Here is a 20986-nt window from a genome sequence, read left to right as displayed (position 1 = left end):
TTTTCCAGCATGAAAATAATCCCAGCAGGGATACACATACTGTACCATGTTAATACAATTCTACTTTAATACAAAATAGAAACTTAATATCATTCCTGAGATGTTACTATTGCATTATCTGAAATGAATTTCAGCAAGAGCAAAATGACTGATGTTCCAAACAATATTATTAAAGTTTGCAGCAGGTCTCTTACAGTCTGCAAGAATAATTTAAAGGTTAGCTTTAATTATTTGTATTTTTAAATTTTTCTGTGCAGTTACTTTTAATTATCTCCTCTTATACAAGCATTTCTTTCTTAGTATTCTTTTTTTTTAACAGAATGGTGGTTTGGTGGTTCTCTTTTTTATTTTTTCCAAATGTGTTTTGCATCATTTTATTGTTGAATGGGTGTTGTCATTCCTCTTTAGGAAAGGAGAGACTGGGAATGCCCCGGTGAATTAAGCTGTGTCAGGAGTTAAATGTTTCTTTAAACACTGCTTCTTGCTTTCGTTGTGTATGAGGAAGTGCACCACTCATGCCTGGGAAGAAGAGTGATATAATTCAATTTCCTCTCTGTCCCCATTCTTTACTCTCGAAACCAGATGAATACCTCCTTGGGGGCAGGTGGGTGTCTCCTCCTCCCACAGAAGCTTTGCCTTCGGTTTGTGGTGGCAGGGGGTATAGGGTCAGTGGTGAGTTCTCACTGTGACCCATGTCTGCTTGCTGCTGGAAGGAGGCAGCATCTTTGCATAAGGTAGCACACAATTCCCGGCTCTCCAGCGGCTTGAGAGCCCTTCAGACAGAGAGAGTGAGAGCAGTGGTGTCTCTGCAGCTCCCTGGGCACAGACCACCCTTCCCAAGGCCTGTTTGCCTGCATCCCGCACCTGCCCAGAGCGTGATCCGGGCTTTGAGAAACTGCCGGCATGCGAACGGCTTGGGGAGAATAGAGACAGGAGGTGAAGAAGAGATTAATTCTTCTGGTGCACGTGGGAGGAAGAGTGGGGCTGACAGAGCATGTTTGTGTCACCGTGAGTTGATGAGATGATGTGTGCATCTGGAAGATGGAATAGATGAAATGGCAAAGAGGGAGCTGTTAGGGATCAAGACAGACAGTGAAGAGAGAAAGAGCAAAGATGTGTAGCGTTAGGGCTCGAACTGTTACGGGCACCTTGTGTTCAGACAGAGGGTTAAGTATGGTTTGAATTCTGATACTTGAGAAGTAGAGCTCTGCTCAGCACAGGTGGCTTCACTGAAATCAGAGACCTTCTCAGGGGGTTAGGACCAGCTGTGTGCAGCAATGTCTCAAAATATGGCTTAAAGCAAATACTGTTTTATGTCCAGATAAGCCTTTTAAAACTGTAGAAGTTAGGAGTGGGGCTAGCTACAGGAAGAATTAATCAGATAAAGGAAAATTTAACCTACTTCTGTTGTTCACAGTTATTGATTTTGGTCTGCTAAAAGAGCAACAACACCAGATGTTTCTGAGATGGGAAAGCTAGCTGTTAAACCAAATTTCTGAAACTCTTTTTCTCTACTGGGGGACTATTGAGAGGTTGAACTGTGACTTGATAATACTAGTTTTACCTGTGCACAAGATAAATGAAAGCAGCAGGGTCTCTAGTTCTCTCTTTTTTTTTAACCTTAGTTTAGTTTATAAGGATGGCAGTTTAATCATCTTTTCATCTTTCACAGAGAAATCATTGCATCGCTAAGCAAAAAAACCCTTGAAATTACAAAATCCATTGGAAGCTCTGGTGACAGTTTCAGGCAGGTGGCAAGGCCTTGTGCGGGTTAAGCACAGCAGCAGCAGATTTTTTTCTTCGTTGGCGAAACTATGCTTGTTGCCTTTGTGGTACAGGTGTACCGTGTAGCGTCTTGTGAATCACAGATTCGGAGATGTCTTTCCAGGTCCGCAAGACAGTGAGTGTCACGTGTGAGATCAGACCATTGCTATTCCTGTTCCTTCCTAGGGATAACAGTCCCGACAGTGTTGGGTGTCTCATGCTGCAGAAAGACAGCTATCTGCCGTAGGGGCTTAGTCATGTATTGCCAAATCGAGAGTAAGAGAAATTGTTTTCCTTTCACCAAACTTCTTAAGAGGGAGGATCCCGCTCTAAACACTTGTTGCTGAAGTGGGCTGGTTGAACTTGACCTCGAGTGTCTTAGCTAATGCATGACCAATGCAGACATTTGAAAGTAAACTAGTAAAAACTAGTGAGGAAATAAATATTTTAGGTGAATTGAGGAAAGTGCTTCCTTACACTAATATATACTTGTTGTGGTCTGGTTTTGGTTTTGGGGAGGGTTGGGTGGGATGTTGTTTTTCTGGTTTTATTCTTTTTTAACTCCATTTAATGTTCAGGCTGTAAGGCTCTGATCTGGGAATTCCCCCATATAGACCAAGGGGAGTTCACAGAGGATCTGGTCAAGAATGGATGAGCAGGAGAGAGAACTGAGTATCTGGGGAAGACAGGAGTTCTCTTCTTCTAAAACAAGGAGATAAGAGCCAGGTGAAAAGTCTGACTTCTGTATAATTCTTGTGCTTCCAAGCCCAATAGGTAGTAATAATACTGTAGACTCCAAGGGCTTATGAAAGATGAAGTCCAGATTAAACAAGTAAAAGGTTTTTTGGTTTTTTTACATTTTACCACCTCTTTGCTAGCAATACTGATTTAAACCAGGCCAAGTGCAGGAACACAGTACTTTAAAAGAAAATGTCATGTACTGCTCTGGAATCTCCAGCACGTCTGGTAGATAGGGTAGCATGGGATTGGTGCAGTGACTCAAATCACATATGAACATCCTGTCTTCTACTATTTTCTGTTGCTGATAATGAAGTGTTTACTATGGACAGAGCTTGTAAATTAAATAGAATCTTGATATTCTTTTTGGCCAACACTTGGCTGATTTAAATAAACATATATTAGATATACTTAGGATCTTCCACCCTCATTTAAAGGGGTTATATTTTCCAATTAAGTAGCAACATTGAAAAGGAACACTTGCTATAGTAAGATTCACAGGTACTGTGTAGTTCTTTGGGTTTTGTTTCATTGAACCGTTTTGAGAACAAAGAGCAACAGATACAATGGGTAATGTGTTACCCCTTGAACAAGACTGAGTCTTGGGGTTTTGCTTGTTTGTTTCACTGGGAATGTGTTCTTAAAGCAGGCTTTCAGAATAAGCTCAGGTGTGCTAAATCTAAGGTTTTATTTATTGAATGCACAGGTTTCAACCACAAGGAGAAAATGGCCTCAAAGAAGAGGCCAATATTTTTGCTCAATAAAGATTAAATGGTTTAGCTTATGACCAAGGGATGGCAAAATGCTTCCATATTAGCATTAATTTAAAAGGGGGGATAATAAAGTTAGATAGGAGATAATTTAAACAAAACAAAGAGTTCCTACCTGGTTTCTGTGAATTCACTTCTGAACTTCAGACTTTAATATTATGTTTAAGTCTAGTCTCTCTTCTTCAAAAAGAAAAATATGGACTGAAATGAGAGGAAAAAGTTACTTCATTTTGCACTTTTAGGCCTATTTATTTTTGTAACACATTGATATTTAAGGCCTGAAGCAGTAATGCTCTAGCATTTAGATAAAAATCATCTGCAATGTACTGATCATCTTTGTGACTTGAAATTAGATATGAACAAATCTGCTACTAAAAATAGGTTTTGGATACTCCAGAAACTTGCAGGTTTTCCTAAAACACTGAGCAGTCCCAAATTTGGGGGCTGAAGTCCCCACTGAGACTCTACCTTTCCATTCACTTTAAGCCTTTCTCCCTTTAGGAGGTCTTAGGGAATGGCCATGATGCTGTTTCAGAGGTAGAGGACAAGAGCTGTTTCTGCTTGATGCAAAGATCTAGAAATGAATTACCTCAGATGGGTTATCTGAGGCCAGCAGGTGAACAGCATCCTCTCAGTTCCCTTTCCCATCACACCTTCTTGTGGAAGAACATCAAAACTAAGGTTTTAGCACTTTAGCATTTCCTACGGGAAAGCAAACTGGCAAGAGAGATCTGATGTTTTACTGATATTATATGTGTTACTAATTGGGTGGCTCTCTAAATAATAGCCAAACTTCATCTTCCTCAAAACATAGTATTAAATTATGGCCTTCCCTCTATTAAAAATCTTCTGAAAGGCTGGATTCACTTCCAGTTAATTTATAATTTTACAGTTTCAGTCTTGTGTTTTGCTCCTATCCATTGGGTTTTCAGGTCCTCATTAGCTTTGCATAAAACTGCCAACTCACGTAGGGATCAAATTGGGTCCTTGTATAGCATGCACACAAAGCTTTTGGTTTTGCATCTACTTTTCCTGTTTTAGGGATGACTTTAGATATGGATCGTCTCAGGACTTTAAACTAATGGCATTATATTCCTCAGCTGCACTGTTGTCGGGAAAGCTGTGTCATGAGTGCATATCCTCAGGAGAACCTGAATATAAAATTTTCAGTGAAAATTCTTGGCAAAAGGCAGATGGTGGTGGACTTTTTCTTATTTCAGAGGGAGGAACAGAGGACACTTTGAACACTGATACAGCCTGGTGTTCTTCCCACAGGTGCATTGTGGATGATACAAGGGTTGTGTATTGTAAGTGCAGCCTCTGATTCTGTTTGCAGCCTTGCTATGAGGCGAGTTGTTACATAGAAGTTTAGTCCCTTTGATAACGTACACTTGGTTTTCTTCAGTAAACTCTAGCTTGCTTCCTACAAATATTTTTAGTTGGAAATTTCATCTTAAGGTTCTCTTATAGCCTCATTAAAGAGAGGTTTTGAAATCAATGCACTTGTTTCTTCATGACTTTTATGAGCTGGGAAACTACTGCTATGCCATTTTCATTCATAACCACACTGTTTGCATGTAGGTGTTGATCCCCCCCCCGGGAGAACAGTATTGTTTTTACATTTGCATTATATAAGAGAATTCAGGTGAGAAATCCCGTTTTGCACTCAGAATTACAGTTTCTAGTCTAGTCTGTAGCTGATTCTCCTTGTCCAAATAAGCCTTCTTTGTGTCTTGTGATATAAGGTATCATTTCATCAAGATAACTAAACACTTTCCAAAACTGATTGTAGTTGGTGATTATTTCTTTTGAAAATGTTAACTCACAACTTCTATATTATTTTAAGAATGCAAATACCGTATTTTGTCCTTCCTTATGGGTTTTTCCACTCTTTTTTTGGAATATAAATAACAAAAGAAACATGTTTGACAAAATTATACCATGGATCTGATCTTTTATGTCTGTATGCTAGCTTATAGTAGCTGATCTTCTTTCTTGACTGTTGGAAAATTTAGCAATAAGAAAGTGCCTAGCAAGAATATTATTTCAATTTTAGATTTATTTTGTGTAGGAAGATTTTGGAAATCAAGATAAGTCTTGATGCGGGTAGCTAAAACTCTTATTCTCCTAAAAAGAGTAATAGCGATGCAAATTCACTGCTTCCATGAAACCATTCTGGTCTAAATTGGTGCAAATGCCAGTGTGTATGTACTTGTAGCTGTTCCAAATATGAAATAAAGCAGGTAAGATCAAGTCTACTTCATAGCTAGTTTTATATTTCCAGTTTCTTAAGGAAACTTCCACTGTAGTTTATCACTGCCCAAATCTGAGAGTTAAGAGAATGGAAAAGACATGGGGGTCAGTCAGAAACAAAGGTGTGAAACTGGCATAAATTAAGTAATGATATTATCTGCTCCTGATGTTTTAGACAAGTAATTCTAAGATACTGGCTTAATTTCAGTGTTTTAAAGTATTGACTTAATTTGGGCTAGTTTCAGAAGATATGCCCATTTCTCTAATTAAATTGGCTTATGTTGCCTTTAAAGAGTGCCCCATAAAACCTTTTTTTTTGTTCAGATGGAATACCTTTTTTTTTTCCTGACCACTTTTACTGATACTGTTTTTAATAGTTTACTATTACTATTGTTTGCTTGAAAATCTATTGAACAGTTTATCTGTTAAGAGTAAGGGAAATGATCTATACACAAGAGTATGTAGCATGAACATAGGGTAGCTGTATATTATGAAGACATTAGAAAATACATTATAAAGAGCAGTTCTACATGCATTAGGAAATTGTATTTACCATCTTAATTTTGCCTTCTCTGGTTTCTTGTTTGTCCCTCTTTTTGATACGTATTTCCAAACAACTTTTAGACCAAGATTATTCTTTTGAATAGTTCATATGATTTTTCAGGAAGGTGTCAGTGCAAGTTTGATTGGTTCAGAAATTTATGCATTGTAATATTCTTATTGTCTTTCAACAAAATTGGAGTTTCTGACTTTTATGAGTTCTGAAATTTCCTTGACGCACAAAAGTTTTTGTTACACTAAGATATAAAATGGCTGTGTGGAAATCTGTTCTGGGCTGCTAAGGAACAGGGCGTATTTTGGTAGCATGAGAATTAATATATTTTGTGCTATTTAAAATAAGTGTGTGATTAATTTCTTGATGAGTTGCAGGCTACTGCAAATCCAATTTAGGCAAACAAAATTTGAAATATAAATGTGTTAGCTGAAAATATTTAATCATAGACATGAATATGCACTTATCATGCTCATTGCTTTACACTTGGAGGTTGGCTTGAATTATTAATGCATATTGTTCAGTGGAAGCAGAAGAGACAATAGCACTGACTCTGGCTGTGATGAGGAACATAGTCTTGCTGGTGGCCGGTAGCAGTAGGAGATTATTTCTCCTTCTTTGCTATCTTGGCACAGTTGACCACCCTTTTCCACATATTGTCTCCCTACCTGCCCCACATCCTGCTCACTGTGGGGTAGGGAGCAGTGATTGCACGCAGACTGCTGCTGCTGGCATTGGATCAGCAATGCCAGATCAAAAAAAGAGCTTTTTTTCTCCTCTTTACAGTCTGATCCTTTGTGCAAATGTGTATGTTTTAATGCTAATAAAGGTGACTGGCTTTTTTTGTCAGTTCTTTCCATGTAGGAATAGAGTCAGCTTGCTACTGAAGTTTGCCTGATAACAATGCTGACTGGCAATTAAAATTGCAGGCAGTTGGGATATTCCATCATGTTTGTAGCTGTTTATCTTCCTTGTGTCAGAAATCAATGTTGCAGCAGTGGAAAATATGAAATGAAGAAATAAAAAGTTGCATTCAAAGCTTGAAGTCAATGCACGTTACACTGAATTATTAAACAATATAATTTAAAAACTTCAGAAATAAAACTGATGTTGAAGCCTCTCCATTTCACTTGATAATCAGGTAATGGATGCAGAAAAAAGCTAGCCGCACACTCTTTCAGTCACTTTACCTTCAATTATATTTTGATGTATGTGTTTGCTTTAGGTATAGGACACCGGCAGACAGGTTATAGTAAAGTTTTGTTAGTGAGGCGCGTTGTACTTATGAAGCAATGAAAGAAGATGTTATTTGAAAAGCAACCTGATGGGATGTATTATGAAGGATAGCTGGCATGGTGTCTGTAGGGGTTTGACATTTGAGGTTCCACAGATCCTTCATCAGTGATGGGGGTTACATAGGCAACGTTTGGGTCGGAGGTTTCGGTGGCTGATTGCACGTCCTCCAGGGAAGAGCCGCCATCCAGAACGAGCTCCAGGGCACTTGCACGTTAGTCTGCAAACCAGGATCCAACCCAGCCCCGGGGCCAGCGTGTGGCACCGCGGGAAGGGCTGGAGACTCGCCGGGGAATCCCTGGTGTCAGAGACCAGCCATCTGTAAGGTGCAAATATATATGATTGCAGAGAGTTTGGATTCCTTCTTACTCTGGAAAAGACACGATTTAAGGCACAAGTAGGATCTCCTGCTTATGTTTCAGCAGCTTGTTTGATTTGTGAGGATCTTCGGTTTGACAAATTATTCTTTAAAGACATTCAGAACAAATAGTTGATCAGGAAAAAAGTCAGGATTAACGTTATGCTCTTTAGCATATTTTTCCTTTCTCTGTGTGTGTGTGTGTGTGTGTGCCCTAATCACTGGGTTTTTACTGTTACCTGGTAATAATAGATGTGTGCTCAGGGCAAAAAGAAAAGTTGATTAAATGTTACATTATTGCTTTAGCTTGTCATTTTTCAAACAGAGAGTGAAAAAAGGAGAAAATGAAAAGAATAAACTTCCTGATGCTTCCCCCAGTGGCATCAAGCCGTGTAGCCTTGTCATGAAAAGGTCACTTAGATTTTAGTCAAAATGATGGCAGCAAGTAATTTGTTTTATGTTTGGGCTCTTTCCTCCTGGTTTTTGCTGTGACACAGCACAGGGCTGCTCCCACTTGTGGGGCCCGTTACAGCAGTGGGCATAAGGAAGTGTGGTGAGTACCAGAGCTCCCAGGTTTGACAGAATGGGAGAAGAATGACAGGAAAGAGAAGAGAAAATCATATCCTAAGTAAGGGTTGTAGGAATATTAAATCTAACACCTGACAAGAGATTACTCCAAACCCAGCAGCCTTGAATATGAATCATTGTAATGAACTCTGCGTGGAAGCGTACCTGAAGACAGTCCAGAAACTCAGTCTAGTGAAAACACAGTTGCTCTCCTGCCTCCGTCTCTGACAGCACATTACTCCTACTATATTTACTGATACTTGGGTTTTTTTGCTTGCAGTTTTGGGTTTTGGTACTTAATAATTTGTTATTAAATTCGATCTATTATTTTATTTCTTTTTTTCAAAGTAAGCATTAAGATTTAAAATTTTTTAGGAATTTTTTTTAAAGTAAGATTTTGTTTTGGTGACTGTGTAACTTAGGTTTTGGCTAAAATTCAGAGGAGTTTTTTGTGTGTGGGAGAAATTGTTTAATTTTCCCTCTGTTTCATTTCTGTGTGAACTTTTTAAAGAGACGTGTTATCTGTATGGCTTTTGCTTAATATTAAACCAATGCGCTGAGAAAAGAATAGTGTTTCCTAATTCATCAGTACATTGGTTCCTTCCTTGTATTCTCATATTTAATTGCTTAATGAATCCTGCCTCTGCTTAGCTGAGATCTCTATGACGTTTACAGCTCAAAGCAGAGTGATTAAAGAAGCACAGCAGTTTTGTAGGAAACATATAATTACCTTACTAGATGTGCAGTTTTTCATCCGAGATCCATAATCCAGTCTATATGGAAGCAGGCTGCCAGCTCCGGTATTGGTGATCTATTTACTTGAGGACTACTGGGTTTCTCTGTTCTTTGTGTGATACAGATGGTGTACAAGTCAGGTGTGAGACATTTATAGCTGATGGGCCTTTCTTGGGTACACAGACAATTTAAGAATAACAACCATTGTTTTCTTTGCAGCATTTGTAGAACTAATATCTATTCCTGGGTTGGAAGTATGGATGAAATATTGCGAATAGCCAATGGCATTAAAAAAAAAAAAAGAGAGGAAAAAAAAGAGGAATTTGGGGTGAAATTCCTAAGAACGGGCTTAATCCTAGAAAGCACTGAGTACTACTACAAAAGGCTGACTGCTCTTGCTACTGCTGATTATAGCAGCATGAATGTGCACCTATAGCAGCAGCTTAGAAAGCACCTGTATATCTCTGTAATTTCATTTGGAACCACAGAATATTCTGAGAGCAGGTGACATTCTTCATCGTGCTTAATTAAAGCCCTGTGCACTGCTGCAAATTTAAATTACCGGTGACAGGAGCTAAGCCTTTTCAGTTTTAGACAAAGTATGGATAGACCTATTTTAAATAGTTAAAAAGCCTCTTAGCAAGACCAGTGTCCAACTGCAAAGCAGAAAACTGTTATGGACTGAGAGGTGATTTGATAAACAGAGGTGCAGATGACCAGAAGAGACATGTCTGCAGTGCACTGTTCTTGGTATATAATAGCAGTTGCATACAGTCCTGGTAATACAGGTAGAAACACATGAGTGGGAGGGAATAGTTTGAGATGCAGAGATCCCCTAGCTAGCAATCTGCAGCCATGCAAAGCCATGGATTTGTTAAGTATGTTTCTGCAGTTTCTGCAGGACAAAGGAGAAAAAGAGAAAGCACATAAATACGGATTATGCATTTTGTTGCTCGTAACTGGTATTTTTTATTAATGCTGAGACAAAAATGTGTTAGCCAAATGTACCAAGCAAACCAAGCAATTCTCTGCATATCTACCATATATTATCACATATATGTTACTACCAGCATTCCAAGTCATTAATTAAGCAGGGTTCTCTTATGTGTAGATTATGCTGGCAGGTTAATTATAGTTACCAGGTTACTGAGTCAATAAATGAATAAGGGAAACAGATTGCATACCTATAAAAAGTTGTGTAAAATTGGAAAAGGAACAGAGGGAATATACTAAGGCAGTTTAAGGGGAGATGTCATAAATTTGAATTTAGGCAAAAACATGGATTAGTTTCAAGATCTGTTTGAAAAAAGAAAAAAATATTGTAAATGCTAATTGCAAGGAATAATAGAATAGGAATAATAATAGAAATAATAAAGTTATGCTTTTCTTCCCCAGGTATTGGTACTCTGTATAAATGTATTCTCTTTTTATGCCCTCATCTTACTCAGTCTGCAAGAGTTGCATCTGCTCTGTAGAGTCTTTTCCCCTGCCTGAATTTGCAGGGCTATTGAAGGTGTAATAAAATATTTGCTTCTCTTCTGCAAAAAGCTTCAGGACTAGTTAGCTCAGAGCCAAGACCTTCCTTTTTGTGTTTGATATGCTAAATTACATTTACATATGTAAATATGTTGATATTTACCAAAAGAGTAAATATAATATAAATTGTTTCCATTATTTTTGTTGCATTAGAATAATTTTTGTAAAAACATATTCACTAATAATTAGCTCTAAAATTGGCCTCTCAACTTTGGTCACTGAAAGGAAATAGTTCGCTGCTTTCTAGCAGAAGAGACACCATTTAAAATGAAGGAGATTACTCAGAAGGACTTTGGTTTCTTCATTCACATTGCCTATGAGAAAGTCTTTCAGAGATATTGTGGGCTGATAATATGTTCTTGACATAACTCTTCCTCAGCATAGGGGGAGCTGAAAGGTATTTACTCTTGCTGTAATTTCAAACAGTGCTGGACTGAACACATGCTGCTGCCAATAACTTGGGTAGCAGTTATTGGCCGTGCATTGAGTTCCCACTTCTGTACTCTTCCACTAAGCAGCACAATGAAACAGTTGATTTTTCAGTTATGTCTCCATTCCCTAGTTCACTGAATGACACTGGAGTTATATCAGAAAGGAATCTGACAGATAGAAAAGGTGGTAATTTGGCAGAGCTGTTTCTGAGGAGTGAAGCTTAACACAGAATAATCAGTGTTGTGGTTTAAGCCATTCAGGTTGGAAAGGTGGTAGTTTGTGGTAATGCCAAGGAGCACAGAGTTGCACGCTGAGCTAGCGCTGCAGGGCACTTGCACCCTTGTGCTCTTAGAGTCATCTTTTCTAATAACAAAAGCATGAAACAGTGCCTTGGGGCTCTCCAGCAGAGCAGGGTGGCCAAGGGCATGGGTCTCCTCTGCTTCCAGTTGTGGTGGTTGAAAAAGCTACTGCTCCCAATTGCATATCACAGCATCTTTGCTGGAAGTGTTGGTCCTCCTGACCCATTAGAGCTCAGTGAGCTACTTGGACCACCGTTCCTTAGTCTGGCTGAGTTCTCAGAGGCAGGATTAACTACAAGCCTTCAGATAATGTCTTTACTGACTTAGTTCTTTCTGACATACACAAGCTAGAGAGTACTTCCATGTGCAGTGCGCCTGGCAAATTTGAGGGGTCTCCAATAATGAGATAGTAACCTTTGGGTCAGAAGAGAAGGTGTGTGCAAGACCTTCTGTGTTCTGGCTGACCACTTAAGTTATTCTTCCCACCATCCCACCATGGTCACCCTGGAAGATAACTTGTCTTTGATCCATGTGTGACCATTAGCACTTCATCCCTCTGTGTCACTTTCGACCTTTTCATTTGGTTTTTTTCATCTGTTTAAATTGTAAACTTCTTTAGAAGAAGGTGTCTCTGTTTTCAGGATGCCAAGCAAAACAAGGCCCTGGTCTTGTTAAGGTCCTTCAGTTTCTGCCAAAATAATTAATTAGGTTTTGTGTGAGGTATTGCAAAGTGCCTAGAGACTGCTAGATATGCCTACACGGTTGCTGTAGTGCACCTTGGCCAAATTGTTGTTTGTAAAGCAATTTTGTCTCTAATGTAAAAGGCACTGTATAAAATCAGTTCCTATTATCTTTTCACAGAGAATTTTCCATCTGAATTGTAAGCTTAGAATTGCTGACTATCTCCTTAAACACTCCAGATAATAATGATACATGTTCTTCCAGCTAATGTATATCATTACTTTTTAACAAGCAAGGGTTGGTTCATAGCCGTAGAAGTAATATGATTTACTGGCCTCCAGCCAATCAGTTAATTACCTGCTAGTTACTTAAAGCACCTGGGGCTTTGGTTTGTTTCAGTGTAAGTTATTAACTTGCTAGTAAAGGATCAGTACCTCATAAATAGTTCCTCTAAATAACTGTACAATCCTGCCAAAGTTTAATTTTTTAAAATTATTTATTCTTATAAGAATAAATATGTGGGGGACAACTTAAATTGCAGTTATATCAGGCAACTATTTTGATTTGAGATTTCAAGTAGTAGCTCTATATCCATGTGAACAGCATACAAGTGTCATAAACCTGTTACTTAGCCACCTTCTGGTCTTTGGGAGAATCTCAGTAGTTTTACATGTACCAGACTGATTGAAGACTGATTTCTTTTGCAATAGTTAGTTTGTTTTGGATTTTTGGACATGTTGTTTTAAAATAGTAAGATCAGGTGAAGAGATCTTAGGTCAGACTTCACTTGTAAATTATCTCAATGGACTTACCACAGTTGAGGCTCTGGCTGTCCTAAAGTAATTGAGACAGATAATAGACTCTTTCATCTTTCTTTTTCTGTATCTCATCCCTTCTTTTTTTTCCCCAGAAGTCATAAGCTGCTTATTTGTTTAAAATGTGGGAGAATAGATGTAAAAATCACTGTTCTCAGAAGGAAAAAGCTGGGGCTGTCCTTGACCCAGGAAGCATCCTTTAGGCAGCTTCTGTACCCAAAGTTAGAAAGTAATTTTTCTGCAGCATTCTTATGGTTTTGGCTATAAAAAATGTCTCAACTGATGAATTGCTTTTGTAGCTCAAGGGGAGAGAAAAGATTCTGTAATTGCTTAGGTCCTAGGCCTTGCTTATATGCCTTGTATCTGCTAAATAAACCGATGGCCTGGATAGCTAATTTAAGGACACATATTACACACTCTTCTTGCAGTGGACCATTACTAAATTCTGTGTGAGCTGAACTCCCTGAGAGAAGTTAACAAATATGCCTAGGTGAAAGGAATTACATTAATACAGTTTCAGTTGTAACCTCAAGTGAGAGGAGAAGTTAAAAGCATCCAATCAAACACAGTGGGCAAAACCAGTTGTTCTTTTTGTCTTGCGATGTTTATATTCATCAGGATGGGTGAGAAACCTGGCAAGAGCCTGAAGCAGTGAATCACTGTGGTAAGTGGCTGTCCAGCTACCATAATTTAGAAATGATCTCAGCTAATAAGATTTGTCAGGATCAAATCTGCTTGACCTTGTCTTGTTAATGTGGGTTTGGATGGTGCCTGGAAGGAGGGGGCGAGATAGGATAAGGAGACAGAGCAGAGGATGGTCTGTGCAAGAAGGCTGAGAAAGGTAGTGTGTGCCGTAGTGGGTACTGTAATACGGACAAGAGAGAAGAGGGGTCACTAGAGCAGGAGCAGTGCTAGAAGAGATACTGAGGAGTGCAACACTAGTTCTCCTGCCCTGCGCATTCTTGCAGCCTGCAGGAAAAAGGCTGCTGTACCCAAAGCTACCTGCGGTGAACTGGTAGCTTTGGGCTGCCCTGCTTTTTTCTTTTTTTCCAAAAAGCCTCAGCCGAGGTTGCATGGTACTGCGTGGTGGATGTATGCATACAGACCATTTGCTGTGGTGGGAGTTCAACAGCCAAATAAGAAAGAATGGCTTAACGATGAGAGCAGATAGAGAGATGAACTTTGTTGTCCTGGTTTGTACAGGCTGGCTAAGTTGATGGCTAAGCTAGGGGGAGAGGTGGATTGCCCACCTAATGAGCGCCAAAAGAAAAAATGTAGGTTTGTATCACTGCTGAGAGGTGGTTCTGACTGAGAAATAAACACCAAAGCAAAGTGGCTTTAGCTGAAAATTGGATTCTCAGCAGCAGGAAGTGCCTGATCTGATTGTTTATACCTTTTTTTTCCAAAACTTGGGCAGGCTGTTCCTTTTCTTTGTCTCTCCTCTTTTTCCCTTTCCCCTCCTCCTCTCTGATACTCTGACTTTCAGCCCTCTCAGGTCTACCACTTGGTCCCTCTTTGCCCACAGACCTGGAAGGAACGCTCCGCTTTAGTGTAGAAGTGACAGCTTCTTTTATCTTGCGTGCTGCAGTTATCTGACTTGTGCATCTCAGACCAAAACTGATAAAGACTGCTAAGACAAGATGGTCATTTTCAATCTTTAACAGCTTATCATATTTTAAAAATCTCATTAAAGAACTATGTGTTAGTTAAGCATCCCTATTAATCATCATTTATGAATAAACTATGCCAATTTATGTCTGATTTTGTAATACTAGTGTTAGACTTTTCTCTTTTCTCTGATTTAAGTCTATATAAACAAAGGGATCACAAGAGGACAGCATGTCTGTGCTTGTTTAAAATCAACTGGAATTAGTACACGTGCCCTTTGCAGTCCCCAAGTTACGTGGAAGCACTGAAAGTTATTGTGGTTTTGTTCCTTTTGTGTCAGGGTAGTTCAAGTTTTAAAGCCAAGACCTAACACCCCTGCTTTATATCAGATGATTCAGTCTGTGAAACAGTATAGGAACTGCAGTAGAGTTATCATTTTTGTGTCATAGGAGGGGAAAAAAAAGAGAAAACAGATATTGTCATGCCTAACTCTTTCACCCCCACCCCCACCCCCCCCCCCCCCCAGTTTTTATGCAGGTCATTATAGAGCCACCACTGTGAACTTTTTGCCTGGATGAGAAGATTGTTAGGCTTAAGGTGCAAGTTCCCACTTGTTCAGGCAAGTACATGCCCGTACATGGAGGATGGGCCCTTTTCAGGTTTTGAATACTTGCCTCCCATGTAGTTTAAGTTGACTGGGCAGGAAGTTAGGATGGACAGAAACAAGGTTAAGATTGGCACTAGTCTGATAAAACCAGTTCAGATGTCTATTTAGAGAAACAAGGGGAGTAGTGACGTATGGGGAGCTAAAAGCTGTATGAGATCTCAAGTTTATTCCCTACACTGCAATGAACAATTGAGTTTACACAGAAATGTCAGTAATGGAGTAACTGGTTGTGGTTTTTTTTTTTATAATGCCAATACATTGATGTTCTGTTTCTTCACTTGCAGCTGCGCTGAGAGCTTGTGCCGATGGAGGTGCCAATCGTCTCTATCACATGGCAGAGGGAAGCCGGGACAGGTATGTTAACAATAACCTTGAAGTCATAGAAGTCATCTTTTCTCAATGGAAGTAAAATACGGAGGAACAGGATCTGTTCAGTTCCTGAAGTAGCTGCCTGCTCTGTGCATGGTACTTTAACGAGCTGTGGCAGGTAGTATAATATTTTCTCCACATTATCTTATATTCTCAGCTACAATTTTTAAAAACACACAGGTAGCCTGAAATACCTTTTTTCCTTAAGCCCACTGGTCTTTTTTCCCCTTGAAACCTCTGCTCTCAGTCTGTCTTATTTTATGCATCCATCAGAGCTAGGCCTTTGATGCAGCCTCTGAAAAAACTTGCTGTGCCCCTAGCAAGGATTGACTAGAGGAACATCTGATGCCTCTCACCAGGAGCTGAAACACAGTATGTCCTCTTCATTCTTCTTGTGAGGCCTTAGAGGAAATCGGTTTGCTTTGTGAAGTGAGATGGGTAATAAAATTGGAAGTCTACTTTTCTTTTTGAATTACTTCTAAATTAGCATCAGGGCATCATACCTGACGAAAGGCAAATACAGAGGTTATCTATAAATGTATATGCTAGGTGAGGAGATACGACTGAAAGACAAATATTTTCTTGTTTTCTGTAATGGCTCTTAAAATTGTAAAATATCCCAGGTTTCTGCGCCAGCAGTGTTGAGCTGGGGTTGTGATGTGAAATACTGCATTCAAGTGCTTTCTCATTTTTGTAGTGGAACCATGGAACACTGTGTAATCTGAGGTTACTAAGCATCCTTTTTGTTTGTCTTTAGGATTTTCGGTTGTTTTGAGCAAGAATTCGTAAATAAATAGTTTAATAAAAGCAAATAAATGAATAAAGCTGACTCTCAGGGCAAAGGAATGAAACAGATATTTGGTATTTGGTAGAACCTACAAACTTATGAACAATTTTGTTCATACAGCAAAATCTGACACATATTTTGTGTTTCATCTCATGGCAAGTGTATGACGGAAGCCTGGGGAAGCTTGGTTTCCTCCTGTCCTATAAAGACCAGAGTTGGAGAGGAAGACTGTAGTCTTAAAGTAAAAGTTAATTTAAAATTTCTTCCTTTGTCACCTGTGAGAAGTTTGATGTCTGAGATCTACAACTGCTAAAACCAAGACTGGAATCTGTCAAGCACTACTAACTGTTGTAGGAGTATTCCTTCTGTAATCTTTATTTATTTTCTCCTAGTAATTGCTCACAGAGCCACACACAACTGTTGAGTTAAAGGGTAAAGGAATTTGGCAGAAAATAAACCCCCTTGCATTCCAGCTTATCCTCAGATGTCATAGCGCCTGGGGGCGGCTAGGTTTAGCTTCTGAGTGATGTCCAATTCAGCGCTATAAGTCCAGTTGCACAATGATGGGTGTACTTATAGCACACTGCACTCTTGGCTTAGCCGTGTTCAATGCATGAGAATTACCAGACTTAGGGAGTTTGGTTGCGTTAATGAACTATCACGACTAGGTTAATGAGCAGCGCAGTTTATTAAAGCAACAGTACAAGTTCTTTTGGATTGCCGGTGATAAATACACTGTCTACAAAGCACGTGCAAATAACAATAGAGTCAACTACAAGCACATAAAATTATGAAAGAAAAGAGCTCTAAAGGATTCTAAGTTTCCTGGGGAAGCACTCAGTACAGCCAAGTCTTCGAATCTCACCCAATAGGCGTCCCTATGGCAGGGAAAGAGAAGTTCAGCCTGTTGGCTGATCCCAGAAGTCAGCAATGTCCTCCCGACTTGTCTATGATGGTATCTTCCCTAACAGTCTTCCTCTTTTGAGGTCTTTTTATACTATTTTTCCTTTCAGGTGGAGCTTGAGTGACTCTAGACATACATACCTTTACTTTGATTCGTATAAAGTTCTCTCACTTTGATTGTAAAGGTACATGCTAGAAAAAATTCAGAGTGCATGCTCCATGGGGGAGTGGTTGTACCTCAGAGGTGGGGTTTGGTATTATAATGATATTATAATGAGCAAAGTTTACCCAAAGGACATGGTGTTGCATGTCAATACCCCAGAAGTGGGCACGTGTGATATAAATCACAAGTAGGGCATTAGGTCGACAGAACCCCCATTATTTTACCTCCTTGCTTCAGTGGATTCAATGCAGGGACCAACTGTTCTTGTTCCTATCATCCCAGTTCCCTATCCCTGCAATCACAGAGCCTGGCCACAGCATCTCCACTCGCTCCACCCTCCGTGTTACTTTTCAGAGTCAGCATACCAAGCTCCCCTGGTGTTGCTGACATCTAAAGTTGCAGGTTATGTTGCTTAGGGAACTACCACAGAACCGATTCTTTACCACTGCATTCCACCCTGGAGGTTTACCTTCCCTTGAGGGGGGTATCATATCAATAAGTCACCTCCAGCAATCATTCCACAACAACTTAATCCTGAATTCAAACAGAAATTTATTTGACTTGCAGCAAGCAGTTCTCTTTGATAATGGTGATGCTTTCCAAAGAACAACATGTTAGAGCTTTCATTTTACCTTCTCCTGTAACCCATTCATCTCTTCTACACAGCTTTATATTCATGTTAAATAAATATAATTCAAGGGAAAATGGATGATTATACCTTGACTGAATAGTTCTTTTAGTCTTACATACTTGGCCCTTGGAGTATTCTTTGCCTCTGTCTTTCTTCTTCTCATCTTAATTGCTTTGGGTAGGTATATTTTACTTCAAAGTGATTCTTTTGAAACAAAAAAAAAGACCTACATGATTTTTATTTTTGTCTTTAAAGAAGTCGTTCTGCTGGAAGGAATATCCATTTACTTCTCTGAAGTATTTTCCCTTAAATTCCCTGTCCAGTGTTATTAAAGAGCTGTCTGATCAGACTCTACTGACATACTAATAATTTCTTTAATGCTGTCTTAACCTTCTGTTTAAAACCCTATTTTATTCAAAGCCCTGATATCTAATTGTGTTGCATCAAAACCTAAAAACTATAGTCCTTTAATTCTAGAGAGATTATTATATCCAAGAGATACAAATAAATACCTTGATTGATATTTTGGGCTTGATTCTCAGTGACACCAAAGTGTGTGAAGAATCTTTTAGAATGGGAATAAATGCAACATCCTGGGAAAAGGAGAGCTTGCCATATGGGACTGTTACAGCGGTGTCTTCCTTTGGAGATAAGTGAAGTAGTTGTTGCTATTTTGAAGGGTCCATTTCCAAATCCTAGAAAAATACAGGGCTAGAAATTACCTCAAGAGATCCATCCTTCTTTCCCTCAGCTTCAAGGTGAAGACAAACCTATGTGTTCCATTCCTGATGTATACCTATTTAGCTGGTTCTTAAAAATCTTCACGTGAGATGCCCCCCCACCCCATCCAGCTTTCTCTGCTTTAGTCTAAAATATGCCCAGTTTGTTTGGTCTTTCTTTATTGGTCATCTTTTCTTATTGCTCTTCTTGGTCTCTCTTCAGTTAGTCATAACTATCTCAAAGTGCTGTGGCTGAAGCTAGGCACAATGCTCTACAGGAGATTTACCCAGTGCTGAACGATTCTGTAACTTGCTTCTCATGTTATGCTTGGCCTATGCTGTTGAATGAAAAGCAGCAAGACCAGATTCAAGGCCCCCCATCTCCTGCCTCCATCGGTTTCCTGTTTTCTCCATTGGTGTCTTGACTTGTTTCTGTGCTTGAGTGGTTCACCTATTCCCATCAAGCAAAGGAAGCTCTCACTTTCCTCTCTATAGCACTGCGCAGGCTGACTCAGCAATGTGACTTCAGGTCATGGGATTAACATGTGTAAGATGTTATATGTCTTCATCTGTGTTTGTGGTGTCATTTTTATGATGTTTGGTTGGTTTTCCCGTAAGTTTCTGTAAAAACTAGCTCAACAAATCTGAATTGCAATTATTCTTGTTTAAAAACAAACAAACCAACCAACCAACCCACCCAAGAAAACCTTCATATTTGTAACTACTAATGAGGAGAAATCATGCTGGTTTTTTTCAATGATATATTAAAACAAATTGCCTTCTAGAGCAGAAGGGGTAGGAAGAGTAACCAAAAGGGCAGGATAACTTTTCCTTGGAGAGGCCCATCCTTGGGAGCTGTCAGTGTTGGGGACAGAGGAAAGGCAGGAGGGATGAAGGGACGGACTCCTGTGCACTATTGCTTTTCTCTCTCTGGCCCTACAGCCCAGAAATGCTACTGCTAAACTGTTCTTGATTGCTAAACACTTGCAATTAATCAGAGCTAAAGGTGAGTTACTGATCTTTATGGGTTTTTTGCTCTGCCTTATTCTGTCTGCCTTGCCTATCCTGTTGTGTATTTCCTTGAGTCACTATGAAGCGCTGTTATCCACCTCAGAGTTAGGTTGTTGCTTATCTGTATCACACTACAGCAACTTCTTTCTCAACACTTTCTGATTAAATCTTAAGGCATCGATTAACCTGTGTGTCACTGGCTTTGGGGTATATGAAGGTGAAGATGCATTGAAAACTATCATCGTATTGGCACCTGTAAAAACAATCATTAGTACTTAGGTCTCAGATGCTATTTTCTAGAGAGATATCAAATCCATCGTGTACTCGGGTTTTGCAACATTAAGAGCTTCAGGTTAAAGAGGGGAGCGGTGAGCTCTATAAGAGAAAGGATAATCCTATCATAAAAAATACTGGCTTTCTGGGGTTCTGATTAGTATTTCAGTGTATCGGACTTACAGTATGACATGAGGTGGGTTGCCTACAATTGCTAAGAACATCACTTTCACTTTCATTACCCTTCTAGTTTCTTTCTGTGAACTGCATGAAGTATAAGAGTAGCAGTGAAACTGAAAAACGATTGTGTATTTTGGTGTAGCATTTTCTACATATAAACATAGATGAGGTGAACTTATGTGATGCATGAAGATGCAGTTGCTACTATATAATTCTTCTCTGAACTGGGCATGCAGGGAAGGAGCTCCAGGAAGCTCTACATGTGTGTTTGAACATTTGGAACAAATTTTGTAAATATTTCTGGTTGACGTAGCTGCTAAATTTCAAGCATGGACTTAAAAAAATCTTTTTAGAAGCAACTTACGTTCAGGAATACAGATTGCTACATAAAGTTTATCTTTCAGTGACAGCCCTCCCTGCGCGCGCCCCCCCCCCCGCTCCCCCCCCCCCCCCCCCCCCCCCCCCGGTTTTAAATAAGCCATTTAGTCAGAATGAATCAAGGGTATTGGTTGTACAAGGTGATGTTACTTCTTTAACATGGATTTAACAAACTCTTCTATGTCCTAGGCTTTGTGTTGAAAAGCTAAAGTGGAAAAAGAAGTCTTCGTTGTACAGCTTTTACAGCTTACGCTTACTGAGTTTTGTACTTGTAAGTATCAATGAATAAATTTAGGCATATCACAAACTTTTTAATGCTGACTACTCCTGAGGAGTTTCTTGTCCTTCATGTGCCTGGAAATGCTTTCCAGGACTAGGTGCTCCATCACCTTCCCAAGGATTGAGATGAGGCTGAGCAGTCTGTAGTTCTCTGAGTCTTCCTTCTTGCCTTTCTTGAAGACAGGAATGACATTTGCTTTCCTCCACTCTTCGGGCACTTCTGC

The 20986-nt window shown here is 39.5% G+C and overlaps 1 protein-coding gene across 6 annotated transcripts in view; it reads left to right on the top strand.

The window, feature by feature from the left end:
- TPK1 (thiamin pyrophosphokinase 1) overlaps window positions 1–20986 on the top strand; it is a 320136-nt gene that overhangs the window by 101626 nt on the left and 197524 nt on the right. For all 6 annotated transcript variants that reach the window (XM_075054676.1, XM_075054684.1, XM_075054657.1 and 3 more), the window contains one exon: window positions 15354–15423. In XM_075054676.1, coding sequence (XP_074910777.1) covers window positions 15401–15423 — 23 coding nt within the window. In that variant the 5' untranslated portion in view covers window positions 15354–15400. The remainder of the gene's footprint in view (window positions 1–15353; window positions 15424–20986) is intronic.

This window comes from Buteo buteo, chromosome 2 (genome assembly GCF_964188355.1).
Source record: "Buteo buteo chromosome 2, bButBut1.hap1.1, whole genome shotgun sequence".
Taxonomy (NCBI): domain Eukaryota; kingdom Metazoa; phylum Chordata; class Aves; order Accipitriformes; family Accipitridae; genus Buteo; species Buteo buteo.
This window is presented reverse-complemented; position numbering and strand designations above follow the sequence as displayed.